This window comes from Mus musculus, chromosome 9, assembly GCF_000001635.26.
Source record: "Mus musculus strain C57BL/6J chromosome 9, GRCm38.p6 C57BL/6J".
NCBI lineage: Eukaryota > Metazoa > Chordata > Mammalia > Rodentia > Muridae > Mus > Mus musculus.
In genome coordinates this window covers 53,111,217-53,132,357 of record NC_000075.6, presented here as the reverse complement: position 1 = coordinate 53,132,357, position 21,141 = coordinate 53,111,217, and the positions used below count along the sequence as shown (strand labels likewise).

Here is a 21,141-nt window from a genome sequence, read left to right as displayed (position 1 = left end):
ACTAGTAGGTATGGAATCAGAAATGTCCCCAATACTTGGTGGTAGGTCTCTAGGCAGAGAGAAGAGTGACCAGGACAATTAAAACAAAAACAAAAACAAACCAACCAACTAGCCAAACTACCGAAAACCTTGTAAAATGTGCAGATATGAGTTTCTCACATACCCAGAAGCAGTTGTATATGTATTGCAAATTTAAACATATATGTGTTTTAGAACTAGAAAATTCATGCATTTTAATTAAATTAAAAATATTTTTTAGACAATATATTTTGATCATATTCTTCCTCTCTTCCATATGCTTCCCAAATTCTACCTACCTCTTTACCCACACAAGTTCACCCCCCCCCAAAAAAAAAACCCCTGAATAATGAAAATCAAGCCAACCAACCAACGAACAACAATAGCAACAGATCCACTAAGACCAAAAACAAACCAACCAACCCACCTACCCACCCATCAAACATTGAGTCCATTTTGTGTTGTCAGCTGCTGCCAGCCATGGGGCCTGCCTGGAGCAGGCTTCGTATACCCAGTGATACTCCATTGGAGGTAATGGATTTTCCTTTCCCGGCAGTATCAATTACAGATAGCTTCTTGAATTAGGGGTGAGCCTTTGTGTTCACTTCTCCTTCTCCATGATGATATTTTCTGGTTTGAACTTGTGCAGGCTTTGTGTGTTCTGTTTGAGTTCATATGTGTATCAGCCCTATTATTTGTGAAAGATAGAAGATCTGTTTCCTCGGAGTCATCTACCATCTTTGGCCCTGACAGTTTTTCTGCTTTCTTTTTCCAAATAAATCCCCAAGCCTTGAGGGGAAGGGTTTGATAGAGACATTCCATTTAGGACTGGATACTCCAAAGTTTCTCACTCTGTACTCTTGGCAACACTGTTCAGTTAACTCTATGTTAATTACTGTCTACCACAAGAAACTTTTCTGATAAGGGTTGAGTACTGATATAGCACTATATCACTAGAAGTCATTTTGTTGCCATGTTCCTTTAGCAGAATAATAGTAGTAGGTTTTTTTGTTTGTTTGTTTTTTGCTAGGACCCATGACCTGTCTAGTCTCAGGTTCTTGGCTACTTTAGTAGTGTCAGATATGGGATCCATTTCATACCCAGCGTGGGCCTGAAATTATTTTGTAAAGTTACTGATTACCCACCCCTATAGCCTTGGCAGCACTGTTGCACTAGTATATTTGCAGGTAGGTCACTGTTGCAGGTCATAGGGTTTTTAATTGGGTGATAATGATTACTTTTCTCTTCTGGTAGCATGCAAAGTACCATTCAGGGCCACGAAGACTGTCAGTGGGGTGAAGCTTCTAGTTGGGCTTCAGCTTAATTTCTTAGGTTTGATGGTATAGTAAGTGGTGTCTTCAGCTTACCATCAAACTGTGGAGAATGACCAGTATAAGATATGTAATTGGGGCACTGTCTCCTCCACTATGTGATGACTCCATTTAAATTCCTTTTTTTAAAATATACATATATAATTTTAGGAAGCTTTACAGTAGTAGGTTCCCTTTAGCTTTCAAAACGTCCTTAGAATTAGTTTTCCCATCCCATATTCTGTCCTTTTCTTGCCCTCCTATCATCTTCCTTGTTTCATCTTATTTAGCTTTTCCTTTATCACTTTTTAACACTACATTCCATTTCCTCTTTCTTGGAAGATTTCTTCCTCTCATATGGCCTGCAGTTAACCTCTGTGGTTATTCTGATTGAACACACATAGCGTAATAGTTCTTGTCATTTTATATTATTTCTGTTTTTCTTTCTGTGGCTGTGATAAAATGCAGAACAAAAACAACTTGGGGAGGATGTGGTTCCTTGGCTCAAGCCTATCATCAAGGGAAGCCAAGGCAGGAAACCCAGAGCAATAACCTGGGAAAGTTAATGAAAGGTAAAAGACTTCATGTGCCAGGTGGAGAGGCAGAGGCAGGAGGATCTCTGTGAGTTTAAGGCCAGGATGGTTTAAAAGCAGGTTCCAGGACAGCTAGGACTGTTATACAGAGAAACTCTGTCTCACAAAACCAAACAACAACAACAAACAAACAAACAAACAGACGGAAGGAAGGAAGGAGAGAGAGAGAGAGAGAGAGAGAGAGAGAGAGAGAGAGAGAGAGAGAGAGACAAACAGACAGTGGGTAAGTTAGTTATGATTTTCAGATATGCCCTTCAGAGTGTGTTTCTCCTGTGTGAGCAAAACACGTATGTTTATTTGTTGTTATTATTTTATTTTGTTTTTGTCTTGTTCAATGGAAAATTATCTTTATTGTATCCCTACTAGACCTGTTCATAAAAGATCTATGGAAAAATGTAAAATGAAGGATAGGAAAACTTAGCACTTGGTCATCATTATACAAATGAATTTCATCAAATCCTAATTACCTGGTATTAAAATTAGAAACTGGGTTAATTGATTTTTTTTTTTTTGGTTAAAAAAAGATACTCTAAGTGTGAACATGTTTTAATGATAATTGTAATGAGCAGTTTTATAATGAACAAGACTGAAAGTTAGAAAATGACACAATGGTATGTTTTAAAGTATTTGTGTTACATTTGTGTGTGCATATTTATGTATGAGTGTAGATCTCTGTACAGGTGTGCACAGTGTGCAGAACCTGAGGTTGACACTGGCTATCTTCCTATATCACTCTCCATCTTAGTTTTTGAGTTATAACCATAGAGGTTAGGTAGCTAGTAAGTTTTTAATGTGCTGATAGGCACGTGTGATTGTCCCTGCCTGTGTAATTGCAGGTGCACTGTCATGGCTGGCTTTTATGAATACTGGAGATCTAACTTAGGCCCTTGCTTTACTGAGTCTCCTGTTGTTGACTTTAAGGTAAAGATAGGAATTTGGTACTAATTGAAAATCACATCTGTTCTGAGTGTGCAGCACTTAAGGTGAAGAATCTAGTAGAATTTTAAATGTCTATTTATTACATTCTTAAATGAGACTTATAAGTCTTTTTCCAATTACAAGTCATTGGTTATCAAACTAAAGATCATGGGATTTTCTGATTTTAATGTTATTCAGATCAATTAAATTTGAAAATTTCAGCCTAAAATGAATAGTGGAAGAGATTTAGTAAAGCATTAAGACTGAATAGCAAAGTTAATAGGATTCAGAATGCAAAATATCTTAGAAAATGTTGTTTTGTTCATGTAGGCATATTGTTTTATACAATTTTTTTCTAGTAAAGGCAAATGTGATATTTTAGTAAAATAGTTGTGAAATTTGAAAGGAAGTTTAATTTTTCTCTAAAATCCTTATTTTTGAGCAAGAGCAGTTTTTTTCTTTTTTCTTTTCTTTCTTTTTTTTTTTTTTTGCTATAAGAATGTAGAATGATCTGTCCCTTTTGCTTTTTAGGATTTACTTATTTTTATTTTATATATTTATATATATATATATATATATATATATATATATATATATATATACACACACACCATGTACCATGTGCGTGTGTGATGCATGTAGAGGTCAGAAGAGGGCGTTTAATCCCCTGATACTGCAGTTACATATGGTTATGGGTCACTATGCTGGTGCTGGGAACTGAATCTGGGTTCTCTTTCAGTTCCTAACCACTGAACCATCTCTCTAGTATCTCCCTCCCCACATACTTTTTATTCGAAACCTCTTACTTACCCTAGATAGAAATCTTGTTGAAAAATTCGATTTAGAGTTGTAATTTATATTTTTTCAATTATTAATTTTTTACTTTTTTGTTTGTTGTTTTTTCATTTTTTTATTGGATATTTTATTTATTAACATTTCAAATGTTATTCTCCTTTCCTGTTTTCCCCTCCAGAAACCCCATCCCCTCCCCCCTCCCCCCTCCCTCTGCTTCTATGAGGGTGCTCCTCCACCCACCCACCTATTCCCGCTTCCTGCCCTGGCATTTTCCTACACTGGGGCATCAAGCCTTCCTAGAACGAAGGGCCTCTTCTCCCATCGATGCCCAAAAAGGCCATCCTCTGCTACTTATGTGACTGGAGCCATGTGGTGGTTTGGTCCCTGGGAGCTCTGGGGGAAGTGGGAGGAAAGGTTTTGGTTGGTTGATATTGTTGTTCTTCCTTATGGGGTTGCAAACCCCTTTACCTCCTTCAGTTCTTCCCCTAACTTCTCCATTGGGAACTCCATGCTCAGTCTAATGGTTGGCTGTGAGATCCTCCTCTGTATTTGTCAGGCGGAGCCTCTCAGGAGACAGCTTTGACAGGCTCCTGTCAGCAAGCGCTTCTAGGCATTCACAACAGTGTCTGGGTTTGGCAACTGTATATGGGATGGATCCCCAGGTGGGGCAGTCTCTGGATGGTCTTTCCTTCAGTCTCTGTTCAACATTTTATCTTTGTATTTCCTCCAGTGAGTATTCTGTCCCCCATTTTAAGATAAGTGTGTCCACACTTTGGTCTTCCTTCTTCTTGAGCTTCATGTGGTTTATGAATTGTATCTTGGGTATTCAGAGCTTTTGGGCTAAAATCCACTTACCAGTGAGTGCATACCATGTGTGTTCTTTTGTGACTGGTTTACCTCACTCAGGGTGATATTTCTAGTTCCATCCATTTGCCTAAGAATTTCATGAAGTTGTTGTTTTTAATAGCTGAGTAGTACTCCATTGTGTAAATGTACTACATTTTCTGTATTATTTCCTCTGTTGAAGGACATCTAGGTTGTTTCCAACTTCTGGCTATTATAAATAAGGCTGCTATGAACATAGTGGAGCATGTGTCCTTCTTCCATGTTGGAGCATCTTCTGGGTAGATGCCCAGGAGTGGTATAGCTGGGTCTTCAGGTACTATGTCCAATTTTCTGAAGAACCGCTAGACTGATTTTTCAGAGTGGTTGTATCAGTCTGCAGTCTCAACAATGGAGAAATGTTCCTTTCTCCACATCCTTGCCAGTATCTGCTATCACCTGAGTTTTTGATTTTAGGCATTTTGACTAGTATGAGGTGGAATCTCAAGGTTGTTTTGATTTGTATTTCCCTGATGACTAAAGATGTTGACCATTTCTTCAGGTGCTTCTCAGCCATTCGATATTCCTCAGTTAAGAATTCTTTGTTTAGTTCTGTACCCCATTTTTTAATAGGGTTATTTGATTCTCTGGAGTCTACCTTCTTGAGTTCTTTGTATATATTGGATATTAGCCCTCTATCGGATATAGGATTGGTAAAGATTTTTCCCAATCTGTTGGTTGCCGTTTTGCCCTATTGACAGTGTCCTTTGCCTTAGAGAAGCTTTGCAATTTTATGAGGTTCCATTTGTTGACTGTTGATCTTAGAGCATAAGCCATTGGTGTTCTGTTCAGGAAAAATTTCCCTGTGCCCTTGTGTTCGAGGTGCTTCCCCACTTTCTCTTCTATTAGTTTCAGTGTATCTGGTTTTATGTGGAACTCCTTGATCCACTTGGAGCTTTGTACAAGGAGATAAGAATGGATCGATTTGCATTCTTCTACATGCTGACTGCCAGTTGAACCAGTACCATTTGTTGAAAATGCTGTCTTTTTCTCACTGGATGATTTTAGCTCCTTTGTCAAAGATCAAGTGACCATGGGAGTATGGGTTCATTTCTGGGTCTTTAATTCTATTCCATTGATCTACCTACTTGTCTCTGTACCGATACCATTGCAGTTTTTATCAGTGTTGCTCTGTAATACAGCTGGACTCCAGGGATGGTGATTCCTTTAGAAGTTCTTTTATTGTTGAGAATAGTTTTTGCTATTCTGGATTTTTTTTTTTTTGTTGTTGTTCCAAATGAATTTGAGAATTGCTCTTTCTATCTCTGTGAAAAATTGAGTTGAAATTTTGAAGGGGATTACATTGAATCTGTAGATTGCTTTTGGCAAGATGGCCTTTTTTTTACTATATTAATCCTGCCAGTCCATGTGCATGGGAGATCTTTTCATCTTCTGAGATCTTCTTCTATTTCTTTCTTCAGAGACTTGAAGTTCTTGTCATACAGATCTTTCACTTGTTTGGTTAGAGTCACACCAAGGTATTTTATATTATTTGTGACTATTGTGAAGGGTTTCTGCCTTAGGGTTTTACTGCTGTGAACAGACACCATGACCAAGGCAAGTCTTCTTAAAAACAACATTTAATTGGGGCGGCTTACAGGTTCACAGGTTCAGTTCATCATCATCATCAAGGTGGGAGCTGGCAGCATCTAGGCAGGCATGGCACAGGCAGAGCTGAGAGTTCTACATCTTCATCCAAAGACTGCTAGTGGAAGACTGACTTCCAGGCAACCAGGGTGAGGCTCTTAAGCCCACACCCACAGTGACGGTCACACCTATTCCAACAAGGCCATACTTCCAAATGATGCCACTCCCTGGTCCAAGAATGTACAACCATCACATTCCACTCCCTGGTCCCCAGTAGGCTTGTTCAAACACATGAGTCTATGGGGGCTATATCTGAACATAACATAATTAAAAAGTACATTTATTCCAACTTCCAAAGTCCCCCTAGTCTATAGCAGTCTCAACAAAGTTAAAAGTCCACAAGTTCAAAGTTTCTTTTGAGATTCATCCAATCACTAACTGTAATCTCCAAGACAAGACAGAAAACCAGCTGAGCAAATTGCAAAAATCTCCATGTCTGATGTCAAAGTGGTTTTCAGATCTCTACTTCTTTTTCATTTTTGTTGACTGCAACAAACTTCTTTTTCCTGGGATGGTTCCATTCCGTTAGCAGCTTTCCTCAGCAGGTATTCCATGGCTTTGGCATCTTTAACATCTTTAGGTCTCCAAGGCAACTTCAATGTTACAACTTCTTGTTTCAATGTCTGGGATCCACACATGATCTTCTGGGCTCCTCCAAGGGTTTGGGTCACTTCTCCAGCTCTGCCCTTTGTAGCACACACCCTGTCTTCTAGGCTACCCATACTCCACTGTTGCTGCTGTTCTTGGTGGTCATCTCATGGTATTGACATCTCCAAAACACTGCTGTCTTCTGCTGTAACTAGACTTCACCAAAAGCCTCTCATAGGCTCTTTTCATGGTGCCAAGCCTCAACTCCTTTGCATGATCCCTTCAGTCCTGGGCCATCAATTGCAACTGAGGCTGCACACCTTCACCAATGGCCTTCCATTCCCTCTCACAATGCCGAGCCTCAGCTGTTCCTGCCTTCAAAACTTGGGTGACTCTTACACATTACCAAGTCCTGCTGCAGTACAAGGTATAACCTTGGCTTTCTCTCGAACACAGCCTCTGTGCTCTCAGAAAACACTTCGAGAAGATTTCATTTCAATGATGCTGGTCTCTTCTTAATCACTAATTTCTTAGCTCTAGCAAACCAGCATCAAAGTCCCAGTAACACAAAGTTTTGGTACCCAATTCATTCTATGAAGCCACAATTATGCTTTCAGCTAAACCACACAGAGACCCAATAAAGAAGGAGAACTTCAGATCAATTTCCCTTATGAACATCGATGGATGCAAAAATACTCAATAAAATTCTCGCAAACTGAATTCACTAACACATCAAAACGATCATCCATCTCGATCAAGTAGGCTTCATCCCAGGGATGCAGGGATGATTCAATATACAGAAATCCATCAATGTAATCCACTATATAAACAAAGGAAAAAAATACCACATGATCATGTCATTAGCTGCTGAGAAAGTATTTGACAAAAAGTAAACACCCCTTCATGGTAAAAGTCTTAGAAAGATCAGGTATTCAAGACCCATACCTAAACATAATAAAAATAATATATAGAAAACCTGTAATTAATTAATTAATTTATTTATTTAGGTATTTTCCTCATTTACATTTCCAATGCTATCCCAAAAGTCCCCCATACCCTCCCCCCCATTCCCCTACCCACCCACTCCCACTTCTTGGCCCTGGCATTCCCCTGTACTGAGGCATATAAAGTTTGCAAATCCAATGGGCCTCTCTTCCCAATGATGGCTGACTAGGCCATCTTCTGATACATGTGCAGCTAAAGACAAGAGCTCCCGGGTACTGGTTAGTTCATATTGTTGTTCCACCTATAGGGTTGCAGACCGCTTTAGCTCCTTGGGTACTTTCTCTAGCTCCTCCATTGGGGGCTATGTGTTCCATCCAATAGCTGACTGTGAGCATCCACTTCTGTGTTTGCCAGGCCTCGGCATAGCCTTGCAAGAGACAGCTATATCAGGGTCCTTTCAACAAAATCTTGCTGGTGTATGCAATGGTGTCAGCGTTTGGAGGCTGATATTCTAGGGTCTATTTTACTTTTTTTTTAAAAAACACTTTTAAAATTAGGTGACAAATGAAACTTTAGACAATTTGTAATTTAAGTTTAACCAGAACTGAAATAGTTACTTTAATTAACAGAAGAAATAGTTAATTTAATTACCAGTGGTCTAATTAAAGTATGTATACTGGGTTAATTTTACAAAACACTAGATATTAGCTCTGTTTTGAAATGTATACAAGCACTCTTAGCCACTGCAGTACTGTTTTGGAACTTTTCCATGGTACAAAACCCAATCTTTAAATGAATAACTTCTATTTCATGTATGTACATGACTTATTTCCCTGTATTATTTAGTTATGTTCAGATCTCTTTGGAATATAAACATGATGAAAGCTTACTAGTTTTATCAAACAAAATTATTTCTTTGCAACAGATAATTAATATTCACTATTTTTGTTGTTAAGTGTTATAAGGAGGTTGAAACCAAATTTAGCTTCAGAGCAAATATATATCTTTGTTGAGATTTCTTTTGATCAAATCCAAATAATAAGGCATGCTGACTCATTGTTATCACCAGAAATATTTCAAGGGATTACAGTTTTCACTCCAAATCCATTAGTTCTGGTTAACAACACAAAGAAGATCAAAGTCTTATTCTAATAGAGTAGACACTCAGTTGTGAACTAAGCGCGATGCTTCTGTTGTACCTGTCCTGCTTTCAGCCTTATAACACTGTAGATCAATGTTAGCCTGCCGTCCAGAGTACCGTCTCCTTTCCTTCCTGGGTGATGTAATACTTTTGTGGCCTGAAATAAACCTTTTGTACCCAAAAGACAGTTACTCAGTTTTTGTTTAGCTGCAGATCACCATTTACTGAGCATGACTAGAATGTTTTTAGACATCATATCACCTAAATTTAATGATCCAGAGAAGTGATTCAGAGCACTAATGTCCACGTTAATTGAAAACGACTTGAGGTAGGTCTGAAGAGAGAATAAGCAGCGTGCAGCTCTTTTAGAGAGTTTGTTTTCAGTTCTCACATAAGGTAGCTCATAATCACGTATAAGTGCAGCTCCGGGGGACTTGCCATCCTTTTTTGTCCTACATGGGCACATAGGTACCCCTCATTCCTTTACAGGCATAAACACATACATATGAACACAAAATCTAAAACAAACAAAAAAACCACACCCAAAACCAACCAAAACAAACAAACAAAAAACAAAAACCCAAAAACCCAAAACAGAGTGAAAGTGGCTTGCATAGATCTATTTGACTATGACTTTTTTTTAAAATCATAAAGCCATATGCATAAAAAGTAAGTACTAAGAATGATGGCTATAGAACAATTCTTGTTAGTTATTTATTTTTAAATGTATAGATGTTGTCCACACCTACATTTATTTAAAAGGTAAAACATATTAGCAGTTGTATGGTGAATCAAACCTCAAGAATCAGTCTAGTCCCTTGATGATATTTTCCTTGTGTATTTCAGCTTTTGTATGTCCCCAGGGAGAGTTTGGTTTAAGTGTATTCCTTGTGGTATGTTGCTGTAAGTACATACCACACAATACACTGATTCAAATGTAAATGCATTCTTATCTGTTTAGCCACCAGACTTGCTTATTTAAACACTAAGATACATAGGTTTTGAAGTTACCATCTCATACTAGAGTATAAAGTGGAGTTGGGTTTATTGCAGCAGCACCATAGTCTTTACTAGAATTATCAACAAGTTCTCTTTAAATCTTATGCTATAACTGATGTATAGGAAAAGACATCTGAGCCAGTTGGTGGTGTAATATGTAGTTGCTTGTTTGAGGATAGATAATTTTTGAATCCCTATCCTTACCAAATATGCAGTAGTCATATAATCTTATCACGAGAATGGTGTCATCTGACCTTGGCTGGAAGACTTATAAAGACTGAAGTTCTTAGTTTTAGTTTTCCTAGTAACTTGCTCTACAACCTATAGGAATGTGTTTTACCTTGCCTTCCCAAGACCTGCATGTATTTCCTTACTTGTGTGCGTGGCTAAAATCTGTAAAATACGGGTTTTAGCTAGGTATTTTTGTGTGCATTTAGTAAAAGTACGTAAAACTTAACCAGTATTTAGCAGACAGCATGGTAGTTTTAAATGCTGTTAGACAACAGATCCTTTTCATCTTGCAGAACTGTACCCTAGATCCACTGACCATATCCTTCACCCCCATATTCAGCCCTCTGGCATTACGGTTTTAATGTAATGTCCTCCAAATGCTTGTGAGTTGTAAACTCCACAGTCGCAGTGTTAGGAAGTGGCTTTAGGGAAGTAATTGAACATTGGTTTTTATTTTCATGACTGGATTAATCCATTGAGTGTGCATAATTTCATGAACTATTGGGAGATGATGAAAACTTACAAACTTGGATTACAGAAATTTGGAGAGGATCAAAATAATGCAAGCTGCAACAGAATATTCAGCTTCCTTGCAGGATATAAATAAATAATAAATAATAATAATCTTAAATAATCTGTATGATAGCACTATATATTAACAGTATACACAGATAGTGTTCAGTTCAGAAGAACAAAAAGTAAAAGTCTCTAACCAAGAATATATTGAAGATTGTTGGGCATACAAAGATATGATCTACAAGAGTTTTTCTTTTAACACTGCAGACAGAAACATAAACCCAGATTTTTCTATGTAAGAATCGGTATTGGAGACAAGTGGTCAAACTGTGGCATGTTTGTAAGATGTCTTCACAGTATTTCCTATAAGGATTTGTATTTATTTTTGATCTGATATATACAACTATGTTTTAAGCTTATTGATTCTCTTAAAAGTAAATTTTGTACCTCTTTAGTCACTTTGGGATGGTAAATTAAAACTATAGGTATTCTAAAACCAATTTTTTTAAGAACTGTTGAGATTGGAAGTCCAATATTAAGGTGCTAAGAACATTGAGTGTCTATTGTTGATCTAGTTATTGCTCTGAATATAGTTGGCCTTTTGCTATAATTTTACATGGAAGTGAGAGAGTAGGAGTGAGATCAAATAGGCAGACAGAGAGGGAGAAGGGCCATAATATAGCAAGGTAATAAAGATACTGAACTTCAAAGATGCCTGTCTTCTTCCTCATTCTTCCAACTGAGACAAAAATCTAGCAGATTAAAACAAAAAGCCTGGTAGACTTTTTGTCAAGCTGACAAGATTGCTCTGCTGATGGACTACCCAAGCTTAGGGATGACAGTTAAGGGTATGTTTGCCAGAGTTGTGAGCCTGTCAAATTGATGAACTCTAATTCAGGGGTGGAAGGCAGAAGATCCTCAGAAGATCCTTAAAAGCCCCAGTTGTCAAGGAGAGTCCTGGAGTTCGAGGTCCTGATACTTCAGCTGCTTTGTAGAAGGTCTTTGTGTGTGTGTGTGTGTGTGTGTGTGTGTGTGTGTGTGTGTGTGTGTGTGTGTGTGTGTGTGTAGGCCTTAGCAGTGCATGCTTCCTCACACCTCATAAAAGCCTTTTTGTCTGCTGCATCTCAGAGTTTCCCTGCTGCCTGTTGTGATTTAGGTTTTCCCCTCCTTTTAGTTTGTTAATGAGCAGAGAAAATGAACCTGATCTAGATCCTTAAATGGTAACAGTAAACACATAAGTGGATGCTCACAGTCAGCTGTTGGATGGATCACAGGGCCCCCAGTGGAGGAGCTAGAGAAAGTACCCAAAGAGCTAAAGAGATCTGCAACCCTGCAGGTGCAACAACATTATGAACTAACCAGTAACCTGGAGCTCTTGCCTCTCGCTGCATATGTATCAAAAGATGGCCTAGTCAGCCATCACTGGAAAGAGAGGCCCATTGGACATGCAAACTTTATATGCCCCAGTACAGGGGAATGCCAGGGCCAAAAAGTGGGAATGGGTGGGTAGGGGAGTGGGGGGGAGGGCATGGGGGACTTTTGGGCTAGCATTGGAAATGTAATTGAGGAAAATACGTAATAAAAAAATTTAAAAAAAAAAGAAAGAACTTGCTAGTTCTCAGGTCTTTGGTTTGGTTTGGTTGGTTTTGGGAGACAGGATTTCTGTGAGTAGCTTTGCCTACCCGGAGCTTACTCTGTAGACCAAGCTGGCCTCAGACTCACAGACATCCACCTGTCTCTGCCTCTTGAGTGCTGGCATTTAAGGCATGCACTCCCACTGTCCTGTTTTCTCCTCTTAAAAGTGTTTTACAAGTACTGACGTCATCGTCAAATTTTGTATTCTTCAGTGACCTTCTTTGTTGCATTTCTGTTGTACCAATTTAGTTAATCACTTCCCTGATACAACACTTAAGTGCGTTCCCTCAGAGAGCTTCTGCTAACACAGTGACATTTTACAATCAGTTGTGAGTTGATGCTAGATGCACAAGAGTATACTTGTGTTGTCTACAATGAAAATGAGTCTAAAAGGAAATACAGTGATGGTATTATATTTACAAACTGTCTTTTAAACAATTTATGAAATCACAAAAAGATAGAACAGCTAGCATATACGTTTTTTTTGTCATTATGATCAGAGAGAGTATACATCCAAGTTAAAACTTCCTAGAAATTTATGAGTAACTTGTAGCATCTTTGTTTTTATGGTAAAAATAGTGTTTTTAAAATAAAAGCATTGTATGTGCAGCTTATCTTTTCGTAATACAGGTGTTACACATTTTGTTGTTTTATATTTCCAATCCTCCTACAGAAACTAAGAAAGGATTAATATTAAAATGTTTTTTATTCTAATTTTTCTAAATTGATAGTAGTTAGAAATTGTATTTCTGAAAAGAATTGCTACCTTGAATTTATTTGTCATTGTCATAAATGGAGGGTAGTACAGAACAGGCACTATGGTGGGTATGATCTGACTGGCCAGAAAATAAGTAAGACCTAAGTATTGATTATTACAAATCTAAATAATACCATTTGACAGTAAAATTTTATTCTGAATTACCATTTTCTTATAAATATTTACATTGGAATATCAAGTGAGGTCTTATTACCACAGCTTACCTACTAATATATTCCTGTTTTATTAAATTAAGATAATCAATGCTAAAAAGCCATACTAAATGATAGATGTTATGTAGTTGAACAAAATAACTTATTTGAACTCTTAAGATTATAGATAACTCTCAAAGCCAAAAGAACAGCTAGAAATTAGAGAAACCCCCAGGAGCCAGTTGAGGAGGTAGGACCAACTGCCTAAATATTTGGTTAAGTTCCACATTTTACAGACTCAAGCAGGACCCTTAGAAAACTTTACTTTAAAAGCACTACTTAGAAGCTTGAGAACAAAACAGATAAGCATCTACATACATACCATTGATTAATTCATTTTTAGTATAAATTCAGCTATTCATAGAAAATGGGACAAAATCAAGTTTCTGTAGTATGTTCTTTGCAGTACCCTATAAAAGTATCAGATGTATAATTAATATCATGTATGTATATAATTCATAAATAAGAAAAGGCAATCAGTAGAAACTGCCTCTTAGCCATCTTGAAATTTAGCATAGACTTAACTTAAAGAAATAAAGAAAAAGGTGTTCATCAAAATAAAGAAAAGTGGGATACTGTTCAGTAACTGTTAATCTCCATAGACCAATTCTAACTGTATAAAAACCATGAAAGAAAACAACAACAACAACCAGGACATCCTAGAACTAAATGTGTAATTACTCATTTATATTTGCTAGGGAGCTTGTAGCACGTTATCAAGAGAAAAGGATAGGTCACCTGAAGATCTCGTACAAATAAGCCTATTCAAAATTAGAATGAAAAATGAAGAAAAATGAATAGAGCTTAGGAGACTCCTGAAGAAGTCCAGTACACATTTATGCATAATCCTGTTTGTACAGGTGAGAAAGTAGCTTAAATATGTAAAGAAATAATGGCCAAAACCTTAAGAAATTTAGTGATGGATTAATTTATTCGTTATCAGCCTTAATCACTTGAATAAAAAATCATTAGGTTTGTCATACTTGGTCTAAAAAGATTTATAAAGATGTTAAGTGAAGGAAGCTTAGTAGGCTTTCAAATTTGAATCCTATTTACATGTATTTTTTTTAAATTCATGTAGCAGCATTTTTGTCTAAATATCAGGTGATCAAACTAATGTTTCAAAAACCAACTTGATACAAGTGATGCCGTCGCAGGAGACTCAGACTGCTACTTTTCCTTTCCTTTGTTCTCTGCTTCCCCAATGCTCCTGGTCACATTATTTCTACACTTACATTCCAGTGATGTAAAGACACTTCTTACAGATCTAATTGTATTTCAAAATTTAGACATTTGTTATAAAAATCAGACAAATATTTCTCATTACTGGTTTTTGATACTTTCAACTAATACTTTTGGTAGTTTTGAACTCTCTGTCTTCTGTCTCTGTCTTTCTGTCTCTGTCTCTGTCTCTCTCTGTCTCTCTGTCTCTCTCTCTCTGTCTCTGTTTCCTCCGTCTCTCCCTGTCTCTGTCTGTCTGTCTGTCTGTCTGTCTGTCTCTCTCTCTCTCTCTCTCTCTCTCTCTCTCTCTGCATGTGTGTGTGTGTAGGAGAATTAGACATTGTGCTTTTTTGATAATTAAGTTACATGGAAAAAGTAAAACTGATAACTTCTTGTAAGTTAAAGGAACTCAATAGAGTTATACTTTCTGGATTATATTTGTTGTAATTTTGAAATAATACAGATTTTCTTTGTCTTTAGAAATGTTGAAATTCTAAGTCTTGTTTCCAGGCCTTTATAATGAATTGTTCTAATTTGGGACTATCAGAGGAGTATTTGAACCTGTACTGAAACTTGACTATTGTCAGCTAACCTTTTATGTCGTGATTGTCCCATTATCAGTTGACTTTTTACATCATGATTTTCCTTGTGTTTTCTTAGGCCAGAGATGAAGAGGAAGCCTTTCTGGACTGGAGTGATGAAGATGATGGTGGGTTTGATCCAAGTACACTTCCAGATCCTGACAAGCACAGAAGTTCTGAAGAGTCGGAGAGTGAAGATACAAACCATAAGATGAGGTATGTTCTTACCCTTAGCCTCATTAAGTATGAATTTCACACATAGACCCTTTCTATTTTAATGAGTCCAGTGATGACTGAATTATTACTTCAAGAGATTTTTTTTTCCTCTAATGCCCTATAAACTCCAACTTGTACTTGTTTTGCCTGCATCTCATACTCTTCTGATCATTTTAAGGATTTGGGTTAATTTTATTTTTATAATTCCTGTTATCATAAATAACTATGATACATGAGTTCTGTTTTCTCATTCTTCCCCCTTTTTTCTTCTCCCTCATTCTTAATCCTTTATACATGAATATATAAATTACACTAAATATGAACAGGCAAGGTTTTATTGATATCAATGGATTTTGATGAGAATGCTACTAAAAATTATCTCTGACTACCAGATTCTGGTGGTACATACCTGAAGTTCCACCACTTAGGAGGCTGAGAAGGGAAAGTCACCATAAGCTAAAGACCATCTAGGGCTGGACAAGTGACTTCTAAGGCAACACATAAAGTGAAACCTTATTTTAGAAAACAAAAAACTGGACTAGTGAGATAGAGCAGATAAAGGTACAGGCAGTCATGCACGGGAGAACTCGATACCGGACTCGAGTAAGTTGTCCTCTGACCTTGACTACAGTAAAATCTTCTGACTTCTTACAGAGAACAATCTACAATGTTATTTCTGACACTCTTCTTTAAGGCAGCCCAATGAAGATCCCACTAGGGGGAGTTCAAAGCAGAGCAAAGCACCCCTTGGGCTGTATAAAAGAACAAATAGCAACAGACAGTAATAGCATCACCAAGTCTGACCCTCACAATGTCCAGCAGAAACAGTTGACTAGGGAAATTTGGAGTTCCTAGTTGTCCTCTCTCTCTGTGGATGAGCTTCTTTGTCTACTGCAGGGGTTTTTATATCATAGTTATAAACACTACTAGCCTCTGTTGGAAATTGTTCATCTTCTACCTGTTCTCAAGGGCACAATAGTTTTTCTCTTGAGTTTTTCCTGCCATCCTTTCCTGTCACAGAATTATGGTTTGGGGTACCCATCACCAGACAAGGGGTGTTGGAGGACTCCTGACAGAAACATGCCTGGGTGTGAAGTGAGGAGACCAGATTACTTCCATCGGCTCAATAATCTCAGACTGTACCGGACAGTTTTCCAGTATAATGTATGTTACAGATCTCTACACGTGGACACATCCTCTATAACCCCTATACAAATATATGAATGAATGGATATGTAAGTAAATGTAATTTTTAAAAATCAAAAGTTACGGAAAGTTAAGAGGAAATTACACTTTTCTTGCGTGTAATGATTAAGAACATTCAAGCCATGCTATTGCAGGCTACTGTCTGGCTACTCTCTGACTGCCACAGTTTTCCTGCCCCCAGGGCAGACCCCATATGGCAGTCCACCAAACTTCCTGTAGTTCCCTTGCCGCAGAACCACTGTACCCAGTCACCCATGGCTAGCTGCTATTACACTGATCGGCAGTCCCTCATTTCCGTGCTTCGCTGGGGGCGCACTCTCGCCAACCCTTGCTCAGCTGCGGTTACCTTCACCTGGAGCTCAATTGAGTTGCATCGAGATGGAAAACACCACACAATCTTAGTTTAGAATCAACAGATAACACAATCGATGGGTGAGGAATCTATCATTCTAAATTCACCAACTGTTCTATGTTAGAAATTTTCCAGTGGCGGATCCTGGTGGATTCCAGATCAAACAGTTCCCAGTCAACATCTGTCTGCTTTGCTCCCGCTGCTCCTTCCAAAAGGGCGCTTTCCTTTTCCTGCATTCCCTCTTCCTCTCTCGGACCCAGAAGGTCCGCCTCCTCCTTGCCAGGTGACTGGCTTCTTGTCTTCTTCATTACTCAATCAGGCAATTAGGGAAAAATTCTGCTACATACTTTCATATTCTTTTTTCATATTAGCCAATAAAATAATAGAACTTTTCTATGTAAACAACCAAATTCTTTCCATTTATAATCTGTTCATTTGTCTATCTTCTATTTGCCTCTATGCCAAAATTAAATGAAATGTGGTAAATTGAATAATAATATGAGTTAACTTAGTAATTTTTTCCAGAGTACCATGTATCATAATAACCTTGTATTGAGTATTAAGTTTATGGATTTTCTAAATCACTGAATAGAAGTTAGGTAGCAATGATAGATAGTTAATATTTTTGGCGTGAAGACAAAGGTTGATGGGACCCCTCAGATAGCCCATGGAGTCTAGAGTTGAAGAATAAATAGTCCACAGAAAATATTAAAAATCTCAAACAAATTATCTTCTTGGAAAACCAAGTAGATAGACTCTGAGTTAGTCTTTATATAAACTGTGCTTATTGGTAAAAGGAAAAATTTACTTATCCAAAATGTAGTTATGTTAGGACCTTCAACAACTTTCTATTAGGTTCAGGCCATGTTTCTAATATTTAGAAGTGACTTATAAAAATTAATCAGCACACAATGCTTTATAAAGCTCCTTGACGCTCATGTGTGACATCTGAATGGTCCACATGCTACCTTAATGCTCATAGTGAAGGCTGTCCCTACCCCCATCCATTAAAGACTGGATATGGGATCTCTCTTTTGATAACTTGGCTTACAACATGAGTTCAGATGTTTCTGTATAATTTAACTCTGTAGGAGCATATCATTTGGTTTCTTATAGTTTGTTCTGCAGCCATAGTTTGTTTGTTTGCATGATACTGCTTTAACAGGTAGAACAAACCTTTAAAGTATCAGCAATCCTTCTGTATCTGATTCTGACCTTTTGTATCTTATATTTTGCTAATTTTTTTTAGACATTCTAAGAAACACCCTGGGTAGAAATAATTTTATTAGGATTTTAAAAATTATATGCATGTTTGTACCACTAAAATATGTGATCTAGGTTCAGTTTCTAAGTCATCATTCACAAGGCATTGTATTACATGTTTCTGTCATTGTTACCACATAGTAGCACTTCCTACTTCCTACTACAGCTAATGCGGTTTGTTCTCTAATAGTCTCATATTGATTTTTATAATAGTTTTATGCTTTTAATTATCTTTCAGAAAGACTTGACTTTACATGATTATCTATAAAAGATAACACTTGCAGCTCCAGTTTCTGTTCTCACTGTCAGTACTAATGACATGAATATTAAGGCCTTTAAATATTTGAATTCTTAATCGATTGATATATAAGTATACATCAATACAAGCATAAGGGTAAGATGTGCTACTCTTTACAAATACATCAATAAAAGTAGAAGTATAAGAGGTTATATATTTGGTCCTAAGAGTTTGAATAATATAAGAAACAACAGAATGTAGATGATTATAAGAAGCTAGGAGTGGATAGTGATAAAGGAGATAGGGTACCTTGAACAATACCAAAACATTTTAATATAAGATAGGGTTTCAGATGGAAGATAGTTAAGTATTACATGAAAATTAAGACAGTTTCACTTCAGGGGCAGCTAGTTAACTCTGGAAGATTAAGGTTACTCAGGTTGCTTGATAGTAAAGAAATATTCTTTGTTGAAAAGAGTGTGGACAGATTTTATTCCTTCAATATATTTAAGAGCTCTGTGTGTGTGTGGTGCGTGTGCGTGTGTGTGTGTGTGTGTGTGTGTGTGTGTGTGTGTGTGTGTGTGTGTGCGTGTGTGTGTGTGTGTGGTGCTTACTACTCTGCTGCAGAGCCGTTGCTGTTACCCTGAGAGTTGGCAAGGAAGCCTGCACCCATGCAGCCTTTTCTTTTCTCAGATGAAGAAACAAAACTTTTAAATAATTTATGTTCATGGTCACAGAAAATATCAGTGTAAATGAAACTGATTCCCTAGTTCTAGTCCTCATGCCAAACTTACAGTCAAACTGCCATGACTGTAAGAGAGATTGATCAGGAGAACTGAAGACACATTTGATGATGCTTGACTGAAGATCTGGGTTCATGTCCCGACTAGCTTTAGGATTGTGGATATTCTGGCTTAGGTAATAGGGACAGTTGGGGACTATAGGTAATTTCACATTATGTGTGGCTACCAGGAGTAGCATATCCCCCACCCTCTGAGTTGAAACCAAAAGTGTCTTTAGCTATTGCTAGGTGTTGTTGGGAGTTGGAGCAGCAGTGTTTATAGTAATTCAGAGTCACTGTACTAGATTCTAGTTGGCAAATACCATACCACTGCTGTTTCATGTCCTTATGGAAGATATATTTTATTTATATTTCTTTCCAAGTAGCCCAAATCATGCTTCTTAACATATCCTCTGTTACTCAAGATGAAGTGAGACACAAGGTAAACCCTATTTATCATCCCTAGAATAGAAAGCAGGATTTATGACAAGGTACAAGTAGTAGTCGTCTATAATTTAGCTCAAATATTCAGAAGACCAATCGTAGTAAATTTTAACAGTAGTAATTGCTGCACCTACTACTTTTTACAGAAGTAATGTGTACAGGTGTCCTGTGTTGTTCCAGTTGGGCTACATCTTTTCTTTGCATGTTGCAGACTTAATGATTTACTAAGGTTTTGAGATGTCAGCTTACTGCATGTTTACAGATTTGTTTGCTGTGCTCTTTCTGGGTTCCATTTAGTATAAACTATTCTCACGCTGATCCCGGTTATCATGGCTCTCCCAGAAGCATATTCTTTGGTTATAAACATGGTGTTTCCAAAGATGAGTTCAGTCTTAAGGGACTAGATAGAGCAATTAGAAAATAGCAGTGAGTCTTGAACTAGTATGAATTGGTTTCATTTGAAAGTTTTCTTTGTTGCTGTTCATAAACATTCATCATAAATAACACTTTCCAGTCTCTCTGTGGAAAAACACTTTGTCAGTAAGAAGGTGAGCCTGATTTAGTGAAGAATGACCAAATCTGTGGTGAGTAGTTCTTCCTTAGGGAAGTCTGACAGGATTTAAAAAAGTTTACATTTCTGTCTCTTCAGTTCATTACACAGCTGCAGAGGAATTTGAACCACCCTCAGGCCTCTGGAGTTATCCCCAGGGCTGCCTCTCTCGTGCTGAGGTTCCAGAGGGTTCAGGTGCCCATCATTTAACCCTTTTACTTTGCACAGCAGAGACAGATTTTGTCTGTTGTGGTCCTTGAACATTATTTGGCCTTGAGTTCTCTTTAAGACTCCTGCATAGGGGGGGAGAGGGAGGGGGAGGGGCAGGGGGAGGGAGAGGGAGAGGAGAGGAGAGGAGAGTTTGGCAGGGATAGAAATGATGAAAATACAGTGTACCCATGTGTGAACTTTAAACAAGAAAGCACCCTAGTTTATCCCCAGAAACAGCTGAAAAGGGGGCAAGGACCAGGAAATGTGCTCATAATCCAGGAGGGTTAGTACCGGGTCAGACAAAAAAGCTTGTTTTCTTCGAATCTTTCCTCATTTTCATCTGTTTAAAAAAAAAAAATCAGTCCAGTTTTCTCTGGCTTTTCTTCCATCTCTTTCCTTTTTGGGCCTGTGGAATAGAGTTCATAGATGTTAGGGTTTTTTGTAGTTATTACTAAAATAGAGGCAAAACAAGTTCATAGGAAAAGTGGAGCTTTGGTTGGTTGTCTTTGTGGCATTGTTCCTTGGTCTGTTGAGCAGTACATAGTCATTGTTCTTATCGCCAACGAATTTTGAAGTTTGTTTATCTTTAAGCAGGAAAAGATGTGCAATTGCCTTCGGGATCATACATGATTTCAAGTAGTCCATGTATTGTAGTCACAGTGCTTGAATGATAAAAAGTATTTATCTCTGTGGTAGAAACAACAACAGTAAGAATGTTTTGCATTATTTAATCTACATTCTACTTAATTTATAATATCAAAAGTGCTTGTAATTCCAGTTCTAGGATATCTGTTGTCTTCATTTGGCCTCTGCCAGCACCTGAACTTAAATTCAGATAAACACACACACACACACACACACACACACACACACACAAAGGTAAAATAAAACA

At 37.6% G+C, this 21,141-nt stretch overlaps 1 protein-coding gene across 1 annotated transcript in view; it reads left to right on the top strand.

The window, feature by feature from the left end:
• The window catches only part of Ddx10 (DEAD box helicase 10), a 149,717-nt gene that overhangs the window by 115,813 nt on the left and 12,763 nt on the right, over positions 1-21,141 (top strand). Inside the window, exon 17 of the mRNA NM_029936.2 lies at positions 15,069-15,205. Within this exon, the coding sequence (NP_084212.2) occupies positions 15,069-15,205 (137 nt within the window). The remainder of the gene's footprint in view (positions 1-15,068; positions 15,206-21,141) is intronic.